The following is a 26,958-nucleotide window of genomic DNA, read 5'->3' on the forward strand; positions in this document are numbered from 1 at the left end:
CTTTTAGAAGTCTAGAATGGATTAATCCATTTTGCATTACTTTCTATGGGAAAGTGCGCCTTGGTTTTGGAACGCTTTGGTTTTGGAATCGACTTCCAGAACAGGTTATTAAGTTTGAAAAGCAAGGTACCACTGTAATACTGGAAGAATAATAATACTGGAAGTAGGAGAGTGCTTCTTAGCAAGCAGTGGTGAAATACCCCACCACCGCTGCTAGTCAGGGGAGACCAGTCTTCCCCAACGCAGTGCCCTGCAGAGGTTTTGTACTAGAACTGCTGTCAGCCCCAGTCAGCGGTGGCACCAATTTGGCTGGTGAGGGCACTGAACCCTCCTGGTCTGACTTGGCACAAAGCAGCCTTCTCTGCCCATATTTCACCCTGGCAACCAGGACTGTGATGGGCTCACCATTGTTGTAGATGGTGCAGGGCTTTGCTTCTCTGGATCAGGATTCTAATCATGGGCCTCTGCTTTGGAAGGTTGCAAAGGTTTTGAAAGTCCACAGTGGAAAGGTTGGGGGAAAGGCCAGTATCGGTTATTTAAATGATATGCATGCGTCAAAAGAACATACAGTATTTGAGGAAAAAAGGAAGCACAGCTAAAAGGCCAAAGGAAGGCTGTGTTTCTGAGTGACTGTTGTGCAAAGCTATTACACACACAGGAAGCTGCCTTATACAGAGCCAGGCCATTGGTCCATCTCTGTATCTCCTACACTGACTGGCAGTAGCTCTCCAAGGCTTTAGATAGGGTTCTCTCCCAGCCCTACTTGGAGATGCCAGGGACTGGGTGCAGAGCACATGATGGCCCTTTCCCATTTTGTTGGAGTCTTCAGCCTACATATTTGTAAATAAACATTAATGTTACGAAATGGCACTAAGCCTCCAGCAACAACCTTCTGAGCGGAGCCAAGCCTGAAAAGTGCTGTGCCCCTGGAACTTCTCACTGCTTAGAAATGTGGAGTGAGCATAACATGCTAGTGTGGCAACAGGGCAGTGCTAGAACAGGGATGGTGATTTTGTGGTCCCACAACATCTGGAGAAGGGATGCTGGTGGCGCTGTGGGTTAAATCACAGAGCCTAGGACTTGCCGATCGGAAGGTCGGTGGTTCAAATCCCCGTGAGCTCCCGTTGCTCAGTCCCTGCTTCTGCCAACCTAGCAGTTTGAAAGCATGTCAAAGTGCAAGTAGATAAATAGGTGCTGCTCTGGCGGGAAGGTAAACGGCATTTCCGTGTGCTGCTCTGGTTCACCAGAAGCGGCTTAGTCATGCTGGCCACATGACACGGAAGCTGTACGCCGGCTCCCTCGGCCAGTAAAGCGAGATGAGCGCCGCAACCCCAGAGTCAGTCACGACTGGACCTAATGGTCAGAGGTCCCTTTATCTTTAACATCTGGAGGGCAACAGTTTCCACCTCTGCAGTAGTGCAGACAACACTGGGAAGTGACCTTGTGTTCATAGTGTGTCTCTCATTTACAAATGTACAAGTGGAGTACAGTGGAAGCAAGTCTAACAGGTAGCAAAACCATTAAACCTGCCTCAGATGCTCAAAGCACGCGCACATCTCACACCACATGCCTTTCATCCAGCTTGACTCCTGATCAACAATTCCCAGAAATCTGTCTGTCTCCCAAATGAAACCTGATACTCTCATGCTTTAAAGGAAAATATCATTTGGGGGCATGAACATTCTTTTTGCCAAGTCCATGCTTGCTCATTGGTTGCTTGGTGACAGGTCCAGTCAAAGGAATCAAGACTGTCAGGTTTGTAACAGTGAGTAGGAAGCAGCAGTGTTACATCACAATAATAAGCCATGGTGAACTCAAATGTTGAGTAATAGGAGCTCTGCTTTCCAGTTCTTGGGTTCCCACTTTGACTGCTTAATAAACTTGTTTCCCTTTATCAAATGGCTCAAAGGGTAGTTGAATAGCGGATTGAACCTTTCCTGTTGGGGAAGAGCCATAGCTCAGTGTAAGAGCACCTGCAAACGGTCCCAAGTTCAATCCCTGGCACGTCCAGGTATGGCTGGGAATTTTGACAGTCTGAAACCCTGGAGAGCCTCTGCTAGTCAGTGTGGACATTATGGGGCTAGATGCATCCTGTGAGGCCAGAGGGGGATAGTGCAACCGGTGTGCCGTTCACATGGCGAGGGAGAAGCTGCTGCACCTGTTTTGGGAGGTTTGATTGAAGCCCAGATAGCTGCTAGGCGTAGGTGGGGATGACTCTGCCCTCTGGGAGGGAAGGAAGGCTAGATAAGGGTGGAACTGTGAAGAGGTGGAGAAACCGAGGCAGGAGGCTGGAGGAGAGGAAGGCAGGAGGGAGCTCAAGAGCTGCTTACAGTGACCTGGGGATGTAAGTGATTCATCTACAGTGCTGTATATTTTGGAAAGTAGTTTGTCTGTTGATTTATAGTGTATAGATGTAGATTTCGGCTGGCAAATTTTGGCTGATGAGCACAGGTTAAATCCTGATTGGTTGGATGGGATCTATGCAAACCTCTTCTTATTTCAGGAAGGTGTTTTGGACGGCGAAAACAGAAGTTTTTCCCTATCGTATTAGCAGAAGTTTCCAAGTGAACCTGCATGGGAATCCCTGCTCAAAATGATGGGGAAAACCCTCCCCACTTTTAGTGAGGGATTCTGAAGAGCACACCCCTTCCTGCTCTTTACGCTGAATAAGCCACTCACACAACTGCAAATTGTGAAAGAAGCATCTAGCCTAATTTGGCCGAAACTGTGATCAGCTTCTGAAGGAAATCAAACTAGATGTCTCTCCAAATTGTATAATTCTGAACAATTACAATAGCACTGCCGATGTACAGATTCTGTGGTCGTCTTTAAAAACACACAGAGAATTTTTTGGCAGGATTTTTAAAATTGTTCTTTTTCTGAGCAAAATAGGGGCTAATTGACTTGCCTACTGTGTTTCGAATCCTCAAGACACAATGAACAAACTCTGCAGGGTTCCCTTGAGTCCAGTCCAGTGGGCTGGATTCGGGGGGGGGGGTCCCTGCTGCAGGATGGCATTAAGAACCCAGCCAGGGAGTTGTATTTAACCTTCTGCCCAGGCTTCAGCAAAAACCAGGATCCATTTTGTTGACTTGCCACCCAAGACCAACAAACGAAGAGCAGAGGGGGTCAGATTCGTCTATCCCCATCCTCCTCATTGGCCAGCATTTTAGCTGAATAACCCTTGGCTTGAGGACAGCCTGCAAACTGCAGTGTCATCTCAGGGCTTGCAAACCCCACCGGCATAGCTGATGCATTTCCTGTTGCCTGTCTAACGTCCTGTTTCTCCCTGTCACATCAAAAGGGAGCGTGATGTGCACGAATAGGTTGAAGGCCAGGGAGGGTTTGTCTGGAGTTCAGGGTTGGAGCCTGTGCCTGCAGAGAAGAATCAAGTCCTTCAGAAGCTGAGGTGCTTTACGGACATCTAAGAGTTGTTCCTGTTTCCTATGGTGCTTCAGGCATGCCTTTCTAGATGCACACATGCAAAGGGGCACTGGACACTATCAGAGCTGAAAATAGGGGCATGCTTGTCATGCCAGAGGCTTAGCTGTCAACTGTTCCCTTTTTAAAGGGAAATTCCCTTATTCCGAATAGGATTCCTCGCAAGAAAAGAGAAAAGTTGACAGCTATGACCAGAAGCAAGTGTGGTTGGATGTGGCAAGGGGAAGAATATGTGATTATTTCAGTTACACATACTTTTACTTAGTTAATACTACCTTGTTATAAGAGAACCACCTCCTTTATTTTCTGTAAGCCCTTCCCCAGAACTCACTTTTTGGCCAGGGTCATTGGATCATGGCCCTGACCGTAGGGCAGACGTCCCCATCCTTCCAGATGTTGTTGCAGTCACCAGTCCTACCAGCCCCAGCTAGCATGTCAGGGGCTGTGGGCGTCCAGAACACATGGAATACAGCTGTGGTACTTCCAGAAGATCTGTTCATTCAGCATTTGTTCAGATCATAGAATCTTGGAGTTGGAAGGGAACCCTGAGGGTCATCTAGCCCAACCCCAACCCCCCACAATGCAGGAATTTTATTTATCTATTTATTAATCTGTAAACTGGGACACGGGTGGCACAGTGGGTTAAACCTAGGACTTGCCATTCAGAAGGTCAGCGGTTTGAATCCCCGCGACGGGGTGAGCTCCCGTTGCTCGGTCCCTGCTCCTGCCAACCTAGCAGTTCGAAAGCACGTCAAAGTGCAAGTAGATCAATAGGTACCACTCCAGTGGGAAAGTAAACGGCGTTTCCGTGCGCTGCTCTGGTTCGCCAGAAGCGGCTTATTCATGCTGGCCACATGACCTGGAGGCTGTACACCGGCTCCCTCGACCAGTAAAGCAAGATGAGCGCCGCAACCCCAGAGTCAGCCACGACTGGACCTAATGGTCAGGGGTCCCTTTACCTTTACTTTTTAATCTGTAAACTAAACTAAAATGTTTGTGATAAATGGCCGCCCAACTTCTGCTCAAAACTTCCAATGAAGGAATGTCCACCACCTTCTGAGGGAGTCCGTTCCACTGTTGAACAGTGCTTATTTTCATAAAGTTTAGTCGGAATCTCCTTTCTTGTAACTTGAAGCCATTGGTTTGGATATGTTTGTACTTATTATTTATTTATTTAATAAGATTCATACTCTGCTTAACTGTTAAAATCAAAAACAAAAAACCCTTTCAAAGTGTTTTTAAAGAAGATAATAACATCAAGATAAATTCACAACCATACTTTAAAGCATACAAAAGTTGAAATACTACAGAATCATCCTCAACTTTCTATGCACCTGGGTAGGTTTGTCTAAACAAAAATGTTTTTAGGAGGTGCCGAAAAGAGCACAGTGAAGGCGCCTGCTTGATCTCAGTAGGCAGGGGAGTGTAGACGGCACTGGCTGTTTAATGACATTTCATTCCAATTACACACTTTGGAAAGAATATAAAGGTAAAGGTAAAGGGACCCCTGACCATTAGGTCCAATCGTGGCCGACTCTGGGGTTGCGGCACTCATCTCGCTTTATTGGCCGAGGGAGCCGGCGTACAGCTTCCGGGTCCAGCATGACTAAGCCGCTTCTGGCGAACCAGAGCAGCGCACGGAAACGCCGTTTACCTTCCCGCCGGAGCGGTACCTATTTATCTTTTTTTTAAAAAAATGATATTTATTAAAATTTCAAAAGAAATTACAAAAATAATAAAGAAATAGAAAAAAGAAAACAAAAGATACAAAATACAGAAAAAATAAAAACAGTTAAAAAAAGATCCATCTTTCCATGCCTTGCCTTTCATTTACTTGTTTCCCTGACCTCCTCACACCTCCCTTTTTTGTATTCCAGTTCGAATGGTTAATTCAGCAAATCCTTTCCCTCTTTGTTTTTATCTTAATTCTTTATCTTAACATATTATAACTTTATATTTTCATCTATTAACAATCCATTTTTACATACTCCTTTTTAACATTATTGCTAAAACCGCTTCATTTCATTCCAACATCATTTTAACATTCCTGAATTTTACAATGTTTCTGTAAATAATCTTTAAATTTCTTCCAATCTTCTTCCACCAACTCTTCTCCCTGGTCTCGGATTCTGCCAATCATTTCCACCAATTCCATATAGTCTATCACTTTCATCTGCCATTCTTCCAAGGTGGGTAGATCTTGTGTCTTCCGGTACCTATTTATCTACTTGCACTTTGACGTGCTTTCGAACTGCTAGGTTGGCAGGAGCTGGGACCGAGCAATGGGAGCTCACCCCGTCACGGGGATTCGAACCTCCAACCTTCTGATCGGCAAGTCCGAGGCTCTGTGGTTTAACCCACAGTGCCACCTGCTTCCCTTGGAAAGAATATACAGTGTAGATAAATGCCAAACTTTGCAGACTTGAAAAGTTAAGTACAACCTTCTTTAGACACTTGGCAAGAGTCATTGACATGGTATATAAATAAAGAAAATCCAGAATATCAAGGTAAAATTCAGGATAACAGGATATAACCTCTCCAATAAGAAAAGTGAGCAGAAGTTTCTTCTGGTGGTGAATTAATGGAAGAAATGCAGGGAGACTAGTTATTTCTGGTAATGTTACCTCTGACTGCTTTGCAGTGTTGTGTTAGTTCATCTACAAGTGCAAACTTTCCAAACAAGTTTTGCAGAGTTAACTAACGATCATCTCTCCATCCAGGCTGCTAACAGGAAAAATCAATTATTATTGTTATCCTGCATTTTCCTGTCACTTACCTCGCCTAAAAGAAGTCTAATCTTTTGGGAAAGTGGGTTTGTTGCAATTGCACTAAACCTCCCAATCAACTATAACTGCCCACCCTGAATTTGTCGGTATGTTACAGAAGTCCCCCAGGTTAGGAAACACTGTCCTTGTGGGCGGATGTCCAGATGCTGGATGCCATGGTGGGCAGAGCCAAAACCAAAAGTCGGGAGCGTATCAGATGTAATTGTTACCTTTGTGAAGTAGGCTAGTTTCTGCACACACCCCTATTTATCTCCCATCCAGCCTTTATCAGAATTCAATGGCACATTTCAGCCAGGCAGAAACACTTAGGAAGGGTGCGAAGCAGATCCAGTCAAGGGGGTGGCCTGGGGAGAGGTTCTGGCATTGGAAATGTCCCAAGGGCCAGGTGGAGAGGTTTCAAGGGCCACATTTGGGCCCCAGACCTGAGGTTCCACACCCCCGAAATATGCTCTGCATGAAGAAGTGTTTTTTCCGGCTTGTCCTGAACCTCCAGCCATTCAGTGTCAGGGGATGATCCCCACATTCTAGTTTTGTAAGAGAGGAAGCAGGGAGTTAGGACTGAGATGGTTTTCAAACTTGTATGGTAGGACCGTCTCCTGAACAATCATACCAAAATTCCTGTAGCTCAGCTTGGTGCCCTCCAGAGTTGTTTTGGACTACTACTCCCATCAGCCCCAGCCAGCATGGCCAATTATCAGAAATGGCTGAAATGGTAGTCCAAACCACCTGGAGGGCATCCGGCTGGTAAAGGCTGCTGTTGGTGGATATTTCAAAGAAATATCATGGTACTTGTTAAGTTGTGGGTGAACATATCAGACGACACAGCGATTCTTCAAACAGCTCTTGTTTATTCACAGGCCAGCACAGAACTGAACTGAAGGGTTCAGTCAGCCTGCTTATATAGAGCTCCAGTACAACGTTACTGCAACAACTTTCTAAAACTATCCAATCACTGAACGTCACTTTCAATCCCTTATTTGCATAGCTATCTACAGTATCCCCCTGCTGGCCCAGGGTGAGAACTTCAGTACATAACAGTACTGATGAACAGAGAATGCCAAGCAGGCAAGTTAAACCATGTTAAGTGACCTGAACTTTCACAATACGAGAGTCTCACCCTAACTGTGGCCAGAGTCAATAGCAGCATTGATCTCATTTGGGTGGAGGAGCGCTTACTTTGCAGAAGTTTGAGGGGAGCAACCAGGAAAGGCTTGCAGGAAACCTGACTTTTAAAACGAATGAATAGATTTCTTTATCATCGTCACAGACCAGAAATTGACTTTTATGACATTCCCTTCCATGTTCACGGGTGATATGGTACAGATAAACCAGCAAAGCACAACAGGCTGGGAAAATAATCAATAACCTTGGACTTCTGTACATGTTTATGCTGTTGCTCATTAGGTTATGGTCCAAATAGCATTCTTTCTGTCGGGAGAAGGTGAAGCAAAGAGGCAGAGAGACGTCGCTGAAGCAAAAGGCTGCCTTGTGCAGGAGAAGAATTAGCTAGGATTGCAAGCCCAGATTTCCCTTGGTGAGTTGGGCCTCGGCTTTTTAAAAATAAATGTTATTATTTAAAGTCTTTGTTCACAGTTTAGCAAAGGTGGACAGACGTGGCCAACCTGAGTGGCCATTTAGGGCCAGCTGTTTGGAAAGCAAGGGGTCACCCAAGTTAGGTGTTGGGTTGTTGTTGGTTTGGGGTGGGGGATAGTCTGCAAAATGTCATTGGTGCAATAATAGTGTATTAGTTGAAGAATTATATTGGACTGTCCAAACATCATTCCACTTTATTAGTTGTTCTGCTGTGCTTTCCCAAACATGATTGCTTTATTGCTGCCTGGAGGAGCCCTTTCGTTATGAAAACGGGACAACTCTGGAACATTTGCGGCATGAAAAGTTGCAGGGTTTCAGCAGGCTTACGGGGCACACACTGGTTGGAAGGGCAGCTGTAAGTCTACCCCACAGCGCTTGCTGCATTGAAAACATGATGGTACAGCCCTCTTACTATCATCATCATCATCATCATCATCATTTATTATTTGTACCCTAGCCATCTGGCTGGGTCTCCCCAGCCACTCTGGGTGGCTTCCAACAAAGATTAAAAATACATTAAAATGTCACACGTTAAAAACTTCCTTGAACAGGGCTGCCTTCAGGTATCTTCTAAATAATAATAATAATTCATTGAACACAAATAGTCCTGAATGTGCAGTAAGAAGGGGGCTTGCAAGGGCTCTTCATCTCACCAAAGGGAACTTCCCTCTCTCCTCTCCCCAGGCCAGCATGTTACGTTCGGCGGCTCTGCTTCTCCTCTTTGTGGTCTTCCGGCTGTTCCTGGGGCTGCCATGGATCCAGGTGGTCCCGGCTCTCTTAATATTCTACTTGGGATCTGGAGGATGGACTTTCCTTCGCATCGTCATCTTGACAGCCAAACGGGATGTTTCGTAAGTTTTGCAAACTGGCGGACCTCCCCCTCCGAGCCTCCTTCACGTGGCTTCATCTGATTTATATGTTTCTTGCTAACATGCCTTTTACAGCAATCATTTTGATGTAGCCGTAGGTCCAGAGTTTATGTGGGTTTCTCAGAAGCACATGAGAAATGCAAGCTTTGGCACTAGCTGCAGCACTCGGGATCTTGAAGCAAAGGGTATGTGCTGGTTACAGGAGGGGCCATTGCTCAGTGGAAGAGTACACAATGCTTCATTTTCGGAAGGGCCCAGTTTCTATCCCTGGTCCAGTGGTACCTTGGGTTACAGACGCTTCAAGTTACAGATTCCGCTAACCCAGAAATAGTACCTCAGGTTAAGAACTTTGCTTCAGGATGAGAACATAAAACGCGCAGCAGCAGCGGGAGGCCCCATTAGCTAAAGTAGTGCTTCAGGTTAAGAACAGTTTCAGGTTAAGAACGGACCTCTGGAACGAATTAAGTACATAACCAGAGGTACCACTGTATATCCAGTTGGAAGGACCAGCAGAAAGTAATGGGGGCCCTGGAAAGCCACTGCCCTTCAGAACAGATTAGGGGGATCCAGCATGATGCCATAAGGATGCACTTGGACTACAATTCCCATCAGCCCCATCCAGCATGACCAGTGGTCAGGGCCCTGGGACAGATAATACAGGGTTAGATGAACACACAGCCACACAGCCTGTTAAGAGGGGTGCTTCCTACTTTAAATGTGTGGTCGCAACAAAAACAACTGCTCAGCGAATTCTGTTCCCCCTTCATGGTGACCCAGGGCAACTTGCCTGTGTCTGAATGTCCCAGGCTTGTGCCTTTCCCTGCTCTCTGCCGTGCCATCAGCAGCTGCTTATGTAGGGCCCTCCAGATGTTGTGGGGCTTCAGCTCCTATAATCTCCAGCCATTCACCATTGGCTGAGGTTGGTACGAGTTGGAGTCAAACAGCATCTAGAGGGCACCTGGTTAGGGAAGGCTGGTGAAGTCCAGGGGTCAGCAGACTTTTTCAGCAGGGGGCCAGTCCACTGTCCCTCAGACCTTGTGGGGGGGGCGGACTATATATTTTTTTGGGGGTGGGAAATGAACGAATTCCCATGCCCCACAAATAACCCAGAGATTCATTTTAAATAAAAGCATACATTCTACTCATATAAAAACACGCTGATTCCCGGACCATCCGCGGCCCGGATTTAGAAGGCAATTGGGCCGGATCTGGCCCCTGGGCCTTAGTTTGCCTACCCATAATCCACACTGATGGGCCAATACACCCTTTGGAAGTAAGCTTCTCACACCTCTCCTTGGAGCAGCAGAAGCAGTGGTGTCAGGGAGAGCGAGCTAGTGGAAGAGGTTTTCCCAACACTGGTGAAACTGATAAGGCTCTCCAAGGTGTTTTCAGATTCACTAAAAAGCAGAGACATGTGTCACTTTCACAGAGAGCCTAGAAGGAACTGAAAAGGCTTTCTTTCATTCAAATGTGCCCACTGATGTGTTCGGGGGGGGGGGAATTATTAAGATCCATGAGGATCTATGCCTTGGATCAATACTTTTGTGCTACTGGCAAGCACCAGATCTGTGATTATTTTTCTGTGCAGCCTACCAATGTAAGCCTTATTTGATGGTAGTTTGGCTGGGACCCAAAGCAAAAAGATGACAATTCAAGAGACTCCATTGTTTTAATCTTCTGTATGTAACTTTTACGCAGACCCCATGGAAAGACTGTATGTGTGTGCATTCATGTGTGTGTGCCCTTCTTCTGTTTGTGCTGGGGCCAGGGATTGACCAAAGGGCAGGGGCAGTGTCCACAGCACTCTCAGAATTCCAAAAGTTCCCACAGGCCCCCCAAAATTGGCAGCCCTGGTGTAATGTGAGGAACGATGTTGAAAGAGTCTCTGCTTGGAATAAAATGTTGCTGCTCATTTGTGATAACATTGCTAAATCTCCTTTGAAGTACTGTTCCATGCCAGACTGCACTTTGGACTTCAGACGTGCCTAAGAAGTTACAAACAGCCAAGCTTTCTAGTCTATGACTTTGCCTGGTCTGATGACAAGAAACTGCCTTTGTTCAGGCAAAACTGGTTTTTGAAGGGAACACACACACACACACACACACACACACACACACAGGATAATCAAGCATGGCTCCTTTCAGGGTGTGGCAGTGTTGCAATCACCTCTCACCATCCCTGGTCTAAGAAACCCTACAAGAGAGGAGGAAAGGTCCTTGAAACTCAATAAGAGAAATCCTCCTTTTTGTTAGATGAACATAAGAACATCAGAAGGGCCTGCTGGATCAGACCAGTGGCCCTTCAAGTACAGCATCCTGTTCTCACAGGCAGTGGACAACCAGATATCTGTGGGAAACCTGCAAGCACAAGAGCCCTCTTCCTTCCTGAGGTTTCCTTGACAGATGGTCATCCAGCCTCTGCTCAAATATCTCCATGAAAGGAGAGCCCACCACTTTCCAAGATAGCCATTTTCACAGCCAAACAGCCCTTGTGTCAATAGTTTAGCCAGAATCTGCTCCCTGCCATTTCCACCACAGGGTTCTTCTATTCCTGTCCTCTGAAGTAACACAGAGTGAGTCTGCTCCGTCATTTGCAGGACAGCCTTCAGGTATTATAAGATGGCTATCATGTCTCCACTGCGTATTTTCTTCTCTGGGCTAAACATTTCCAGCTCTTTCAACAGTAGGGCTTAGTTTCCGGACACCTCACCAACTTGGTTGCTCGCCTGTGGGCACACTCCAGCTTATCAATGTCCTTCTAAAATGTGGCATCCAAAGCTAGATGCAGAACTGCAGATACAGTCTTCTAGTGCTGGTGTTATATTAGGGGTCCCACTCAACAGATCCTTGCTTAGAGCCAGGGTAGGGTAATTGTTAGAATGTTGGAATTTGACCTGGGAGACCAGGGTTCAAATCCCCAATCAGCAATAAAACTCATTGCGTATCCTTGGGCCACCCACTGCCCCTCAGGCTAAACTACCTCACAGGTTTGTTGAGAAGATAAAAATGGGAAGCTGAGAACCATGCACACCACCTTGAGCTCCTTGAAGGAAAAGGTGGTATACAAATATAGGTAAAGGTAAAGGGACCCCTGACCATTAGGTCCAGTTGTGGCCAGCTCTGGGGTTGCGGCACTCATCTCACTTTATTGGCCAAGGGAGCCGGCGTACAGCTTCTGGGTCATGTGGCCAGCATGACTAAGCGGCTTCTGGCGAACTAGAGTAGCTCATGGAAACACTGTTTACCTTCCTGCCAAAACTGTACCTATTTATCTACTTGTACTTTGACGTGCTTTCGAACTGCTAGGTTGGCAGGAGCAGGGACTGAGCGACAGGAGCTCACCCCGTCGCGGGGATTCGAACCTCCGACCTTCTGATTGGCAAGTCCTAGGCTCTGTGGTTTAACCCACAGCGCCACCTGCATCCCTGGTATACAAATATAATATAAGATAAATAAAAAATACAAGCAGGCTGGCTTCATAGTATTGGCAGGCAGCTAGGGAGATAGAGTTCAATTTGCCAGTGGGAAGCACTAATATATTAACGGCAAGAGACCTTAGCTCTGTGGCAGAGGATCTGCTTTGCAAGCGGAATGTCCCAGGTTCAGTCCCTGATGGCATTTCCACGTAGGCCTGGCAGAGAACCCTGCCTGAAGTCTTGATGAGCCACTGCCGGTCTGTGTAGACAATACTGAACTAGGTGGACCAATATTTTGACTTGGACCTAGCAGCTTCCTGTGCTCCTGTTTGGGGAGGGCTGTAGCTCAGCAGTGGAGCACCTGCTTTGCATGCGGAAGGTCCCAGGTTCAGTCCCCTGTGCCATCACCATGTCGCAGGTGATGAGAGATCCCCCAGCCCCAGCCCTGGAGCTCAGCTGGATGGTATAAGGCATCTTTCCTGTGCCTACAGTTAGCCCCATGTGAAAATTCTGTGACTGAGTGCTGAGGAGGCAGCAGGCTGGGTGTGTAGGTGGGGCTTTGCAATAAGGGCGAGTTTAGGAGGGGTTCTGAGCCTGGGATGCTTGCGAAACCCTCTTCCATGAAATGTATCCTGGTTCTTGTTCAGCTGAACACACCTACAGGCTTGAAGGAGATGCAGCGGCATGAGATTGCCATACTGTTAAGAGTGTTTCAATGAAGATGAGTGGGTGGGCGGTTCCTCTCCATTCCCTTGGGATGAGCTGGCCAACTGGAATCATGGCACCTCTGCCCTGGCCAGGCCCCACCTGGAGTCCTGTGTCCAGCTCTGGGCACCACAGTTGAAGAAGGATATTGACAAGCTGGAAGGTGTGCAGAGGACGGCAAACAAGATTACAGTGGTACCTCGGGTTAAGAACTTAATTCGTTCTGGAGGGATGTTCTTAACCTGAAACCAATCTTAACCTGAGGTGCCACTTTAGCTAATGGGGCCTCCCACTGCCGCTGTGCCATGCCGGCACAATTTCTGTTCTCATCCTGAAGCAAAGTTCTTAACTCAAGGTACAATTTCTGGGTTAGCGGAGTTTGTAACCTGCAGCGTCTGTAACTTGAAGCGCCTGTAATATGAGGTTCCACTGTATTGATAAAGGGCTTGAAAACCTAGCCTTATGAGGAGTGGTTGAGGGAGGTGGGTATGTTTAGGTTGGAGGAGCCTGAGAGGAGATATGAGAGCCATCTTCAAATATCTGAAAGGCTGCTTTTTGCTGCTCCAGAGGCTAGGGCCCAAACTAATGAATTCCAATTACAAGGAAGGAGAACTTTCTGAGGATGAGAGCCATTCAATTGTGGAACAAACTCCCTCAGAAGGTGATAGACTCTATTTCGTTGTATATTTTATAAAGCGTAGGTTGGATGGCCACCTGTCCGGGATTCTTTAGCTATGATTCCCATCCAACTCTACACATCTATGATTCTGTCTCCTGGAGGGAAGCTTACTTGTGCCTTCTTCTCCTTGCCAGGACTGGATACGTTGTCCTCTTGACTCGGTTGAAGGTTTGGTGGTACGTGAAGCACAAGTACACAGTTCCAAAGCTCTTCCAGCAGGCAGCATGCAAGCATCCAGGAAAAGCAGCCCTGATTTTCCAGGGGACAGGCGAGACGTGGACCTTCCAAGACCTGGATAACTATTCCAACCAGGTGGCCAACTTCCTGTATGAAAGAGGCTTCCGCTCTGGGGATGTCATCGCCCTGTTCATGGAATCCCGCAACCAGTATGTTGGTCTCTGGCTCGGCATGGCCAAGATCGGTGTGGAGGCTGCCCTCCTCAACTCTCACGTGCGGCAGGAGTCGCTCCTTCACTGCATCAACATCTCGCACTCAAAGGCCGTCATGTTTGGAAGCGAGTTGGCTGATGGTGAGAGGTGGTGGGAGGGAATCCAGGGGCAGGAAGCAGAGCAGAAAGCAGGCAGAAGAGCAGGTGTATTTATTTGAAAAAGAGACTAAGGGACCTATGCCTCTCCAGCTTTTGTTGGACTCCAACACCCATCAGCCCCAGGCCAGCATTACCAGTGTTCAGGGATAATGGAGTCCAGCTCCTCTATTTCTTGTTCATGTCAAAGCCACATGTGTCTATTCATAAGCCCATTCTTTCCCGTTTCTGCATTAATATTAGATATATTTTTTAAAGAGTCTGCACAGAAATATGCATTCTGTATTGACATACACATTTCTAAACATAGCTATACAACCCACCAGTCATTTATTATATGGTCAGAAACCTGCTAAAGCAGAGCCCATAAAGAACAGATGAGGATTCAAACATATGATTGCACATATTTAAAATACTCTTTGATGCACTTATTTGTCCTAAAATATTCACACTGCACATTTTTTTGAGCCAAGACCTCCAGATGTTGCTGGACTCATGACTTCCATCAGCAATGACTGGAGGGCCACAGTTTCCCCATCCCTGGTGCAGAATATGAACCACTGTGAAGACCTGCAGCTGTAGATGTATGCACCACTGTGACAGAGAAGGGATTTTCTCTGTGCTTTTGCTTCTAACACCTGTTCTCTCTTTCTAGCCTTGCGGGAAGTGCAGCCTTCTCTTGGGAAGTCCATTCACCTCTTCTGTTCTGGCGACTGGAAAGCGGAAAGCATGCTGCCAGGCTCAGAACATCTGGACCCTTTGATTGAAAAAGCATCTTGCCAGTCACCAACTCCCCCAGACAAGGGATTCCTAGGTAGGCACAGGCAGTTGGTAGGAACCATTTTTCATTGCATGTTTCTATGAAATTGCTACTGCCTTTTCAGTCTCTTTTACCTACTCTTTTGCCTTAACAGGCAGCCCTGTTTAGGGAAGTTTTTAATATTTAAAGCTGTATTGTGTTTTTAATATTCAATTGGGAGCCACCCAGAGTGGCTGGGGAAACCCAGCCAGATGGGTGTGGAATAAATTTATTATTATTATTATACTCAGGAGCTAACTCTGAAAAAGAAAGCCCAAACCCCAAGTCACTGTTGCAGGATGTGTCTGAAGTCACATGCGTGTTCAGCACTGTGTATTCATACTAACACACCAACAAGAAGTTTGGAATATTTTGCTAGAGTTATGGCATTTGTCCATTCATGAATATATGCTTGTCTCTATTCTTGCCTGGATAAAACTCCTGACACCTGATAATTTTATTCTGGACAAGCTATCCTGAAGACCAGACGGGCAGCCCAGTAATTCTTAGAGGCAAACAAACAGCTTTACATTAGGATTCTTGAGAGACACATTAACAAAGAAAGCTTGGTTTATTATAATAAATGAAAATGACGGAATGTATGAATTCTGTTTCAGACAGTAAAATTACAATTCAAGCAGGCAGCAAATCCTACCATACACAAACACCTAAAGAGTGGAAGAATCTCTACCTACTCTCAAAAGCCTACAGAAGTGAGCATGGCAATTTTGCTAGGAGGGCTTACACTAATAACATAAGCAGCTAGATTTATTATTTATTTTAAATTTATCCCAGGATTTCCTGCCTGCATCTCACCTCCCCATCTTGCAAAACGTGTTTGAATAAACCCTAGTGAGTTATGACTGAACTGGCTATCTTTTGTCCGCTCCCTGCCTTTCCATTACCAGCAGTTTGAGTAGACTTTGCTGGCAGCTAGATTTACATGTGTTGACCTTTACAAGGTGTGAGGAACTCAGGATATGCCTGAATAGCCTCAGGTCACTTCTTGAATTGAGGCTAGTATCAGGCTTACAGTGAGGTCAAGCAAGGTTCATGATGGAGAATCTCATGTCATATTTAAGTTAGTATGCCAGCCTTTACACTTGTGCTGTGATCTACAGAGGTAAACCATATAATAAGTTCAGATTGACACACACAGCTGTTCACATCAGTGTTCAGTTTAAGTCGCCACACCAAAACAGCTTATTATTCATATGGGGAAACCCATGTGGGGAAACACAACCAGACGGGTGGGGTATAAATAAATTATTATTATTATTATTATTATTATTATTATTATTATTAGGGTTGGTGAAGCATCTGTTTTGCATGTAGATGATCCCAGGTTTCATCTCTATCACTTCCAGGCAGGGCTGGGGGAGGTAGTACTGAGTTGGATGGACCTATGTTTTGCAAATTTATAAACTGCTTTACAGCAGTTTATTTCATGAATGACAGTGTCACAACTCAGGGAAAGACTTGTTAAACAGAAACATCTTCAGTAGTCAGCCACCTAAAGATCATAACACTGAGTGCCTGTTTAATTTTGGCTGGTAATTAGGCTCCTTAAAAACTGGTCTGGGGAACCTGCAGCCTGCGAATTTCATGTGGGTGGTGAGGAGAAGCAAATGGCGGGAAAGAGGGTGGCAGAAATACAGTAAAGGGGTGCTCTGCCCACCTTATGGCTGGCCTGCCCACCACTGGCACCAGTCCTGCCCACAGCTGGCCTGTGGCCCCTGGCAGACCATCCCCAAGGGAATGTGGCCTCTGACAGGAAAAAGGGTTCCCTGCCACAGAATGAAGCCAGGTGCTGGCACTGAAGTTCTGCTTTTTCACGGAACACCAATATGCCACTAGATAGCAAAGGTGACCCTGAATTTTTCAACATCCTTTTGCCTTGCAGATAGATTGTTCTACATCTACACTTCAGGCACAACTGGGCTGCCCAAAGCTGCAATCATTGTCCATTGCAGGTGAGCAAAATCATAAGGGATCGCTCTGTGTGGTGGGGGTGAGGAGACTCCCAGTCAATTCTGTTTTGTGTTACTCCTTGAAAAAACAGGACTAAGTTTATTATAAACCCAAATCCAAAACAGCAGGTTGAAAGCATAGAAGCCCCATACTGTGCATATTTACTCAGAAGTAAGCTTAGGGCGCACAGGGCAGGCTGTGTCGTGCCCATACCTCACGGTCCTACCCTCCAAAAGCTCCTGAAACCTGAGGCAATTGAAAGTAGCTATCCTATTTCCTCTTCTCCAGGCTAAACATACTCAGCTCCCTTAACTGTTCCTCATAAGGCTTGGTTTCCAGACAAATACTGATCTCTCTTTCTGGTCTCCCAATCCAGGTATTTCCGAATGGCAGCCCTGGTTTTCAACGGCTTCCGCATGCGACAGGACGATGTGGTCTATGACTGCCTCCCCTTATACCACGCAGCAGGTAACACCATCACTTTTAACCTTTCAGTCTTTTCCAGTGACTTACCTTTGACCCATCTGCTTCACTTTTGTGATGGCTATGTTGTTGCTGAACTGTGAACAAAACGTCCGGCTGAAATGAAGGGAATTGATAGAAACACAGGATGCTGCGTCACACCGAGTCAACCTGTTGGTCCATCAAGAGCAGCAACAGCAGCATTTCAGATAAGAGCCTTTGCCAGCCCCACCCAAAGGTGCTGAGGACTGAACTTGGGACCTTCTGTGTCCTACCCACCATTCTGTACACTTGTTATAATTTAGAGGAAGGAAGTTCCAGGGTTCTGGAGGGACCCACTGAACATGATTCTCTACGTGCCATTCCCAGGTGATTTCTCCCACCCAGGCACTGACTTGGCATGCTGGATTCTTCCCTTGCCAAAATCATGCCCTGGGGTCTTGTGTAGATTGGGTCTGAGCCAAACCGAGAATCGGCAAAGTCTTGCTTCTCATAAGCTGGCCAGTCACCATTTTTAGTTCCAGATTTCCTGCTGGCTAAAATGGGTTTCCCTCTCACTCTTCTCTTCTAGGTAACATTGTTGGGGTTGGCCAATGCGTCCTGCATGGGATGACGGTCGTGATCAGGAAGAAATTCTCAGCTTCTAACTTCTGGGAAGACTGTGTGAAATACAACTGTACGGTGAGGCAGGGCTGAGACCACTGCTGTGCGGGTGGGGTAAAGAGGAGATCCATAGTATTGTAGAGTTGGAAAGGACCCCAAAGGTGATCTAGTTCTACCCCCTGCAATGTAGGTTTCACAGCTAAAGAATGCCTGACAGATGGCCTTCCAACCTCCTCCTCATCATCATCATAAATATCATAATAAATGCATGTGTGTGTATTTTTATATAACAAACAGCAAAACACCAGACAAAGCAACAAATTCCTCCCAAAGGCAAACGCATAGCAGCACATTTCCAAAGCATCTTAAGAGTCAGGGGATTGACTCAGTAGCTGGAACACCAAGAACCTGTAAGGTGGGTGGTGAGTTGGAGATTTTTCATCTCATGCAGACAAAGAATGCCAAGGCTGGAAGGTGGCAGCACAAGAACAGGGCCCTTTCTGTGGTGGCTTCCTGTTTGTGGAACACTCTCCCCAAGGAGGCTCTCCAGGCACCTTCATTACATATCTATTGTCAGCATCGCCCTTGAGCCAGTGCCACCAACTGGACTCATCCACTCAGCCCCGACTGGGCTAGGCGAGCTGGGTAGCACTTCCAGAGACCACCTTCTGCACTGGAACAGGTCAAAGTGCTGTGGACTCACAGCTTAGAGTTGTGAGCACCAGATTCACTCCAACAAGAAGACAGTCGTCACACAGCAGAGTATAGCAGAGTATAAACGACTCGGAGAGCAGCTCTGTAGAATATCTTCTTTATTCTATCTACAACTGTAACACAACTATATACAGAGCTAAATGAGGTCTAAGCATAAATGAATGCTGAACTGCACTGAGTGTCTACAGCTGCTTTTAGCAGCAACCTTATCTATACACACGATCTCTAACACTCAGTCTCTCTCTCTCTCCGACACACTGACTGACTGACTGGCTCTTTGATTTGGTGCTGGAGCAGAATAAGTAGAGAGCAGAACACCGCCCTCCTCTCTGGAGAATCAGCAGACTCCTCAGGAGATTCTTGGATATGGGAGGGGTGAAATCTCCTCATCTATAGGCTCCAGCTGAAAACATTTCTCTTAAACTAGGCTTTGTGCTGATTAAATGATCTATGGGCTTTTAAGGGGTTGCCTTCTCCAAGCCTTATTTCCAGAGCTGAATGGATTTCATTTAACATCCTGTGCCTAAAAGGTGGGAGAGATATGAACTAAAACGTTAACTCTTTGAGAGGAGGGTCAGGGCACAGATTTGTCAGGGGCCCACGTGAGAATCAAGGCTATCATTTCAAAGGTAGAAGACTGCATAGCTGCCACATGTAGGTTACCTTGTGCCATGCATCTCATTTTGTCCCTCACTACTTCTTCCTCTGCTGCTGCCATCAGATCGTACAGTATATTGGGGAGATATGTCGATACCTGTTGAACCAGCCATCTCAAGAGGTGGAGAGGAAACATCGGGTCCGGATGGCTTTGGGCAATGGCCTGCGGGCTTCCATCTGGAAGGAGTTCACTGAGCGCTTTGGCATCCCCCAGATAGCCGAGTTTTACGGAGCCACCGAGTGCAACTGCAGTGTGGGCAACTTTGACAACAAGGTAAGGGCTGCCTTCTTGCTGAAAGGCATTGCTTGGTGTTTGCCCAGAGTGCCTGAGCTTTTGGCCCTGGGCCCCAGACCTCCTGCCCTTCATCCCTTTGCTTCCATGGTGACCTCCAGAATTTTCTCCTCTGCAGCTGGGGGCTTGTGGCTTCAATAGCAGGATCCTTCCCAACATTTACCCCATCAACCTAGTCCGAGTGAATGAGGAAACTATGGAGCTGATCCGGGGACCTGATGGGCTCTGTATACGGTGCAAACCAGGTGAGGCTGGGTACCAGCCCAATTCGGTGGAGAGCAGCTGGGTAATCCTTGAATGAGAATAGGAGGGAGAGAACAGCAGGGCTGGGGCACTGTGATCCTGACTTCCACTGTTGTAGCGTTCCCAAAGCAAGGAAGGATTGGACTCTGATTAATAGAATACACATGAAGCTTGACCAGTAAGACTCTGGGAGGAGGTGCCAATAATAATCCTCTCCACCCCTCGACCCAGGTCGTTTTATTCACAAAAGAACTTTTTACACAGTGTTCATAAGAACCAATTAGATTTCCTCTGAGCATTTCAAAAAACCCACGTGGGAAAAAGTCAGATCAGAAGAAATTATTTTAACTACATAGAAACTATTTCCTACTTGAGCATGCATATGTAGTTCAGAGTAAATAAAATAGGAAGCAAGGAGGAATGCTTTTAGCAAAACCGCAGAGGTCATAAACAGGAATATTATTATGGCTGGGGAGGGCGGGGTATAAATAAAATTTATTATTATTATTATTGTTAATTATTATTATTAATTGAAGACTAGTGTGGAAATGTAGAGAACTGAACTTAAGTTTGGGAAAAAAATAGAAACTGAGAAAAGCCCATCTCTAGGTCATAGTAGACCCAGGGGTCAGCAACCTTTTTCAGCTGTGGGCCAGTCCACTGTCCCTCAGGCCATGTGGGGAGCTGGACTATATTTTGGGGGGGGGGGATGAAGGAATTCCTATGCCCCACAAATAACCCAGAGATGCATTTTAAATAAAAGGACACATTCTACTCGTGTAAAAACACGTTGATTCCCGGACCGTCCAGAGGCTAGATTGAGAAGGCGATTGGGCCACATACGGCCCCTGGGCCTTAGGTTGCCTACCGTTGCAGTAGACCCTCCAAGTGTCCCTATTTTCCAAGAACATTTTCATTGGTAAATGAATCCCTGAGCCATCTGAAGGAAATCCTGTATAGGGAAGTTTTTTCTTAATGTTTAATTATGTTTTTATATATGTTGGAAGCTGCCCAGAGTGGCTGGGGCAACCCAGGAACATGTGTGGGGTATAAATAGTAAAATTATCATTATGGAATGGAATGCCCCTATTTTCATTGGAGAAATGTCACAGGGTGTTTTGATGAGTGGAGGTGGCAGGTGATTCATCCCTGAAGTGGAGCACATCAATAAACTTTTGGACTACTGTGGGTTCCTGCAGGTCTTTAGATGGAGCAGTGGCCCCCAGGAGCTAAGATAAGACCGAGGACAGATGGGACCCTGTCAGAAAGACAGAGATCTGTCCTCCTCTGTCCATTGTCCTCCTTCCGGGCTGATGACCATGATTCTTAAGCTACAGCCAACTCAAGCTCTCCTCTAAGAGAGTGTGCACCATAGACCTTGGGATGACACTTCACTTAAAATTCCTGGGATTAAGGGGCTTGGTTCACACACAGTTAAGCTAAGCCTAGGTTTAGCGTTACAATATGAGTGATAGCATGGCCACAAAGAGAAGACTGGAAGCTTCTTCTTCTATTCGAGATTAACCACAGTTTAGTGTTACAGTGGTACCTCTGGTTGCAAATGGGATCCGTTCCGGAGGCCCGTTCGCAACATGAGTAGAACGCAACCCGCATCTGCTATCTGCGCGTGCGTGGGCCGCGATTTGCCGCTTCTGTGCATGTACGTGATGGCATTTTGCACGTCTGCACATGCGCGAGCGACGAAACCCGGAAGTAACCCTTTCCGCTACTTCCGGGTCGCCGCAGGACACAACCTGAAATGCTCAACCTGAAGCAAACGTAACATGAGGTATGACTGTATATCCATTAATCTTAGCAATGGCCTTCTGAAAAGCAGCCAGCTTCATAAATGTTACCGTCTTATACTTTTCTGTGTATAAGACAAAGATTATTTACTGTAAAATAAAGTTTAAAAACGGGGCTCGTCTTATAGGGGGCATCTTATACACAGGGGTGTGTTATACACAGGAAAATACGGTACAGTCATACCTCATGTTACGTTTGCTTCAGGTTACTTTCCTTCAGGTTACGTCCTGCAGCGTCCCGGAAGTACCGGAAAGGGTTACTTCCAGGTTTCGCCACTTGCGCATGTGCAGAAGCGCTAAATCGCGCTTCGCACCTGCGCAGATACAGTGCTTCTGGTTGCACTCTTTTCATATTGCGAACGGGTCTCCGGAACGGATCCCGTTCGCAATCAGAGGTACCACTGTATATAGACATACAATTTAGTCTGAAGTTTGTCGCTGTGGGTTAAACCACAGAGCCTAGGACTTGCCAATCAGAAGGTCGGCGGTTTGAATCCCCGTGACGGGGTGAGCTCCCGTTGCTCGGTCCCTGCTCCTGCCAACCTAGCAGTTCGAAAGCACGTCAAAGTCAAAGTGCAAGTAGATAAATAGGTACCGCTCCGGCAGCAAGGTAAACGGCGTTTCCGTGCGCTGCTCTGGTTCGCCAGAAGCGGCTTAGTCATGCTGGCCACATGATCAGAAGCTGTACACCAGCTCCCTCAGCCAACAAAACAAGATGAGCGCCGCAACCCCCGAGTCGGCCACGACTGGACCTAATGGTCAGGGGTCCCTTTACCTTTACCTTTGTCCATCTTTACACTAGAGGGCACTCTAGCACCACACAGGAAGAGGGAAACCTGTTTTTCCCCTGCCAAATTAGCTGTTGAGTGCCTTGTGGTTAGCCAGGCACTGATAAACTTTATAAATGAAGATCCTACAATCTAGGCACTAGATTCTTTCTGGGGAACAATGAGTGATTATCAGCAAAGTACTTTTATCCTTAAGCAGCTGAAGCTTTAACAGCTTTAAAGTGTTATATGAATAAATACCTTGTTTTAATCAGTCATGATTTTATGTCTTAATTCTGAGTGAACATACAGAGGAATTTGCTGTTAGTTGAGTCATCTACTCATCAACTGATCTAATTCAAAGCTTGGAAATCCTTTTAAAGAAAGATGTTTCCAGCACTTCTGATGGCTGTGTGTTTGTGTTTGTGTATGAGCACACATGCCCAGTACAGATCTTTGTGGCTCTAATCGAAATAATGTTCTGTAGCCAGATAGGTTGCCCCTCTTTTCCCAGCTCCCAATGTGATGATGTAATCATTTTAATTTGGACCAAAGTTTGAGGGAAAGGATCAAATACAGCCTCTTCCCCTTTCATAGAATCATAGAATTGTAGAGTTGGAAGGGAGAACAAGGGTCATCTAGTGCAACCCCCCACCATGCAGTAATCTTTTTGCCCAGTCTTAACCCTGAGATTAAGAGTCTTATGCTTTACTCACTGAGCTATGCCATGGTCTTTTATTTTTGCTACATTTCCGGTTATGATTGCCTCCCTAATGCAATTTAGGGGTGGGGTGGGGAGAGAAAATAAATGGATATTAAAGCAGCACTATACTACTTGTAAAGGGAGAGGTTAAACTGATAAGAGTTGATTCCTAGAGAGAGGACGCAGACCATAGAGAAGGAAATGGCTAGAGTAATCTGCATAAGTCAGGGGTCCCCAAACTAAGGTCTGCGGGCCAGATAAGGCCCAAGGGACTCGTTCATCTGGCCCGCGGCGACCCCCGCCTCCCACTGCTATCGCCTGCTCTTACCAGCACTGCACTGCGCGGCTGCCCACTTCCAGGTCGGAGGAGCACCGGAAATAGCTGGTGCGCATGCACCGGCGTTATTTCCGGTGCACATCTGGGTCAGAGGAGGCCCGTGCACATGCGCACAAGCTATTTCCGGTGCTCCTCCAACCTGGAAGTGCGCCGGAAATAGCGTGTGTGCACGCGTATGGGCATGCGCTCCCCCGCCTTCCGGTGCACCACGCAATTGGCGCTGGAGACACCAGCCCGAGGCGTGGTAAGTTTGCTGACCCCTGGCATAAGTCATAGCCAGCCCCAAAATCCACTGAACAGCAGAGCAATGGGTCATCTGTACCTGGGGAAATTGCAGTTCATCAAGTTAAAAAGTAAAAGTGGGATTTTCTGATCTGTGTGAATAATAATAATAATAATAATAATAATAATAATAATAATAATATTTTTTTATTTATACCCCGCCCTCGCCAGCCAAGGCCGGGCTCAGAGCGGCTTACGAGCAATAATAAAAACAAGATGAATGATTACAACTTAAAAACAAAAATAAAATACAACATTAAAATAATGGAACATTAAAATATTAAAATGTAGCCTCATCGCAGGAGGAGAAGGAAAAGAAAAAAGAAAGAAAGAGAGGGAGGGAGGGAATCAAATTGGCTCCAAGCCAAAGGCCAGGCGGAACAACTCTGTCTTACAGGCCCTGCGGAAAGAAATCAGATCCTGCAGGGCCCTGGTCTCATGAGGCAGAGCGTTCCACCAGGCCGGAGCCAGAGTTGAAAAGGCTCTGGTTGAAGCCAATCTAACTTCCTTAGGGCCTGGGACCACTAGGATGTTGCTATATATGGACCTTGAGGCTCTCCGTGGGGCATACCAGGAGAGGCGGTCCCGTAGGTACGAAAGAAGACAGAAGACAGAAGTTGTGCAGGGAAAACATGAGATGGGGATATTGTGCTCAGAGAGTTTTGCCAAGTGATGTTAATCCTTCATGCATGAAAACTTCTGTTAATCTGTAAGATGAAACAAGACACTTAGTTGTCGTTATTATAAATGGAAGGAAAATCTATTTTTTCATGAGCTCACTACCAGCCGGGATCTGGTCAGTGCATGGATGGATGACTGCCTGGGATCCATGGGATCCAGAATGGAAGAAATGTGGGGTATAAATGTTGGATATGAGAGTTTATTTTGCCTACACTTGCAGCTTAATCATTTGTCCCTGTCATCTTGGTCCAATGCTTTGGAGTGCAGCTGGAAGATACTGGAGCAAAATAAGGCCAAGTGTCAGGAGGCTCCTGGCCTGTACGTCCAGGTGGAGAGCAATTCTCCTTTTAACTCAGGGAACGCGTGTGCCCTTTCCCATGACATTGCTGCTCTGCCAAATGCCTCTTCTGCCTCGTCTTGCATTGCTATTATGTGGAGGCCTTGTAAGGTGTCCTTCTCTGCCCACAGGAGAGCCAGGCCAGCTGGTTGGGCGCATTGTCCAGAGTGATCCTTTGCAGCGCTTTGATGGCTACTTGAACAATGAGGCCAACAATAAGAAGGTTGCCCGTGATGTCTTCACCAAAGGCGACTGTGCCTATCTCACAGGTGAGGCCCTCCTTCTCCTATATATATCCTGCTGCCTCTGTGCAAAGCTGCCTTCTTCCAGGTAGCAAGACCATTTCCCTGCCTAATACCAACCAATCTGCCTGCACTTACTGACAGTGATTTCCCAGGGATTCAGGCAAGGGTCTCTTGCAGCCCTGCCTGGAGGTGCCAATTGAATCTGGGACCTTCTGCATGCAAAGCAGATGATCTGCCACCAAGCCACATTCTTTTCTACATGGTGCTTAGGGAACAACTTGCTCCTTAATATCAGCAAGACAAAGGAGATGGTGTTGGACTTTGGGAGGAAGAGAGGAGAACTGTACATCGGGGAGGGCTGTGTGGAGAGAGTCTCTTCCTCTAAATTCCTAGGAGTTTATCTCAGTGAAGACCTTACTTGGAAAATCAATACAACCCAGGTGGTTAAGAAAGCACAATAGAGACTCCATCTCCTCAGAGTATTGCGGAAGAACGATGTCAATCAACATTTGATGATCTCCTTCTACCGGTCCACAATAGAAAGTGTCCTTTCATACTGCATCACGGTGTGGCACGCTGGTTTGACATCAAGTGCCTACAGAGGGTGGTGAATACAGCACAAGATATTATGGGCTGTCCTGTGAATCCGCTGGATGAAACAGCGGAAGAACGTTGCCTCAGGAGAGTGAGGGAAATTCTCAGGGATGATTCACACCCTGGCTGGCACTTTCATGATCTCCTGTGCTCAGGCAGAAGATATAGAAGCATGATTAGTCGCACCAACAGGGTAAAGAACAGCTTCTATCCATGGGCTGTTAAGCTGCTGCATGTGGGTGTGCCTTAGTAAACGAGGGGAATTAAGACTAAGAGAGCTGAGTAGGGGATGCTCGTGTAATCTCACTGTATACAAGTTGTACAGGTGACAATAAAGTATTTCAATTATTTCAATTTCAATTTCCCCCAATAGCACTGGAAGCTGCCTTATACTGAATCAGAATATTGGGACATAGTCTCCACCAAGTTGCCATTGGAATCCATTGACTTTCCTGTTCAGTTGGCCATTGGGGACTCCATTAAGCCTTCCTAACTTGGTGCTTTCCATAAATTTTATTTCTTTTAAAAATTATTAAAGAAATAAAATGTATGCCCAAGAAATACTGTATTTTTCCGTGTACAACTTTGGGCAATCTCCCCACAAAAAGCTCAAAGTTGTTCTGTTTGATGTTTAAAATACTGGTTTCTTAATTTGGGTTAAAAAAAATAGGGGTTGTCTTATATATGGGGGCGTTTTATACACGGAAACATACGGTATCTGGTGAACACCAAGTTGGGGATGAGTGCCCCAGTTTGGCCATCATGGGCCAACTCTTCTTTTTGCCTTCCATGGACAAGAATGGAAGATCAGAACGCTCTTTTGGATTTTGTGAGGGCCCCTGCAACAAAACATTGCAGTGTGAAGAGCTCCTACTCCAATCCATTCTCCCTCTGTCCTGGTTTTGTTTGTTTCCACCACCAATGCGCCATGAAACACACTCAGTCCTCATTGGACTGTTTTTTGGGGTGGAAGGGTCATCCGTTCATTGCCCCCCCCCAATTTTCTTATTCTGCACACCTCAATGTTCCCAAGAGCCTGTTGATACCTTATGAATGGTGTTATTTAGGTTTTATAAGCAACAACACTCACCTCTGAATATTGGAAATAGAAAGAGTGTTTTTAAAAATTACCTGGAAGTGAGTTCCTTGTTCCAACAGTTGCATTGGCTACCAGTCTGTTTCCAGGCACCATTCAAAGTGCTGGTTATGACCTATAAAGTCCTACACAGGTTAGACCCAAGTGATCTGAAAGACTGTATTCACTCATACGAACCTTCCTGGTTCCTCAGATCTTCAAGAGAGGCCCATCTCTCGGTCCTTCCACCCGCACAGGCACTCCTGGTGGGGACATGGCAGAGGGCCTTCTCAGGGGTGACTGCTCCTAGACTCTGGAACTCCCTCCCTAGTGAAGCCAGACGGGCTCCCTCCTTGCT

At 46.4% G+C, this 26,958-nt stretch overlaps 1 protein-coding gene across 5 annotated transcripts in view; it reads left to right on the plus strand.

Moving 5' to 3' along the window:
• The window catches only part of SLC27A4 (solute carrier family 27 member 4), a 105,592-nt gene that overhangs the window by 2,390 nt on the left and 76,244 nt on the right, over window positions 1-26,958 (plus strand). For 3 of the 5 annotated variants that reach the window (XR_008328666.1, XM_053374926.1, XM_053374928.1), the window contains exons 2-11: window positions 7,632-7,761; window positions 8,505-8,671; window positions 13,624-14,018; window positions 14,689-14,847; window positions 16,736-16,805; window positions 17,180-17,271; window positions 17,837-17,946; window positions 19,304-19,513; window positions 19,650-19,776; window positions 24,818-24,955. Coding sequence is in view for 4 of the 5 variants with exons in the window: in XM_053374926.1 (XP_053230901.1) it covers window positions 8,511-8,671; window positions 13,624-14,018; window positions 14,689-14,847; window positions 16,736-16,805; window positions 17,180-17,271; window positions 17,837-17,946; window positions 19,304-19,513; window positions 19,650-19,776; window positions 24,818-24,955 (1,462 nt within the window). In the remaining variant the exon portion in view is untranslated. Of the gene's footprint in view, window positions 1-2,037; window positions 2,345-7,631; window positions 7,762-8,504; window positions 8,672-13,623; window positions 14,019-14,688; window positions 14,848-16,735; window positions 16,806-17,179; window positions 17,272-17,836; window positions 17,947-19,303; window positions 19,514-19,649; window positions 19,777-24,817; window positions 24,956-26,958 lie in introns of those variants that run through there. The other 2 variants (XM_053374927.1, XM_053374929.1) reach the window with 2 other exon arrangements.

Source organism: Podarcis raffonei, chromosome Z (genome assembly GCF_027172205.1).
Source record: "Podarcis raffonei isolate rPodRaf1 chromosome Z, rPodRaf1.pri, whole genome shotgun sequence".
Taxonomy (NCBI): Eukaryota; Metazoa; Chordata; class Lepidosauria; order Squamata; family Lacertidae; genus Podarcis; species Podarcis raffonei.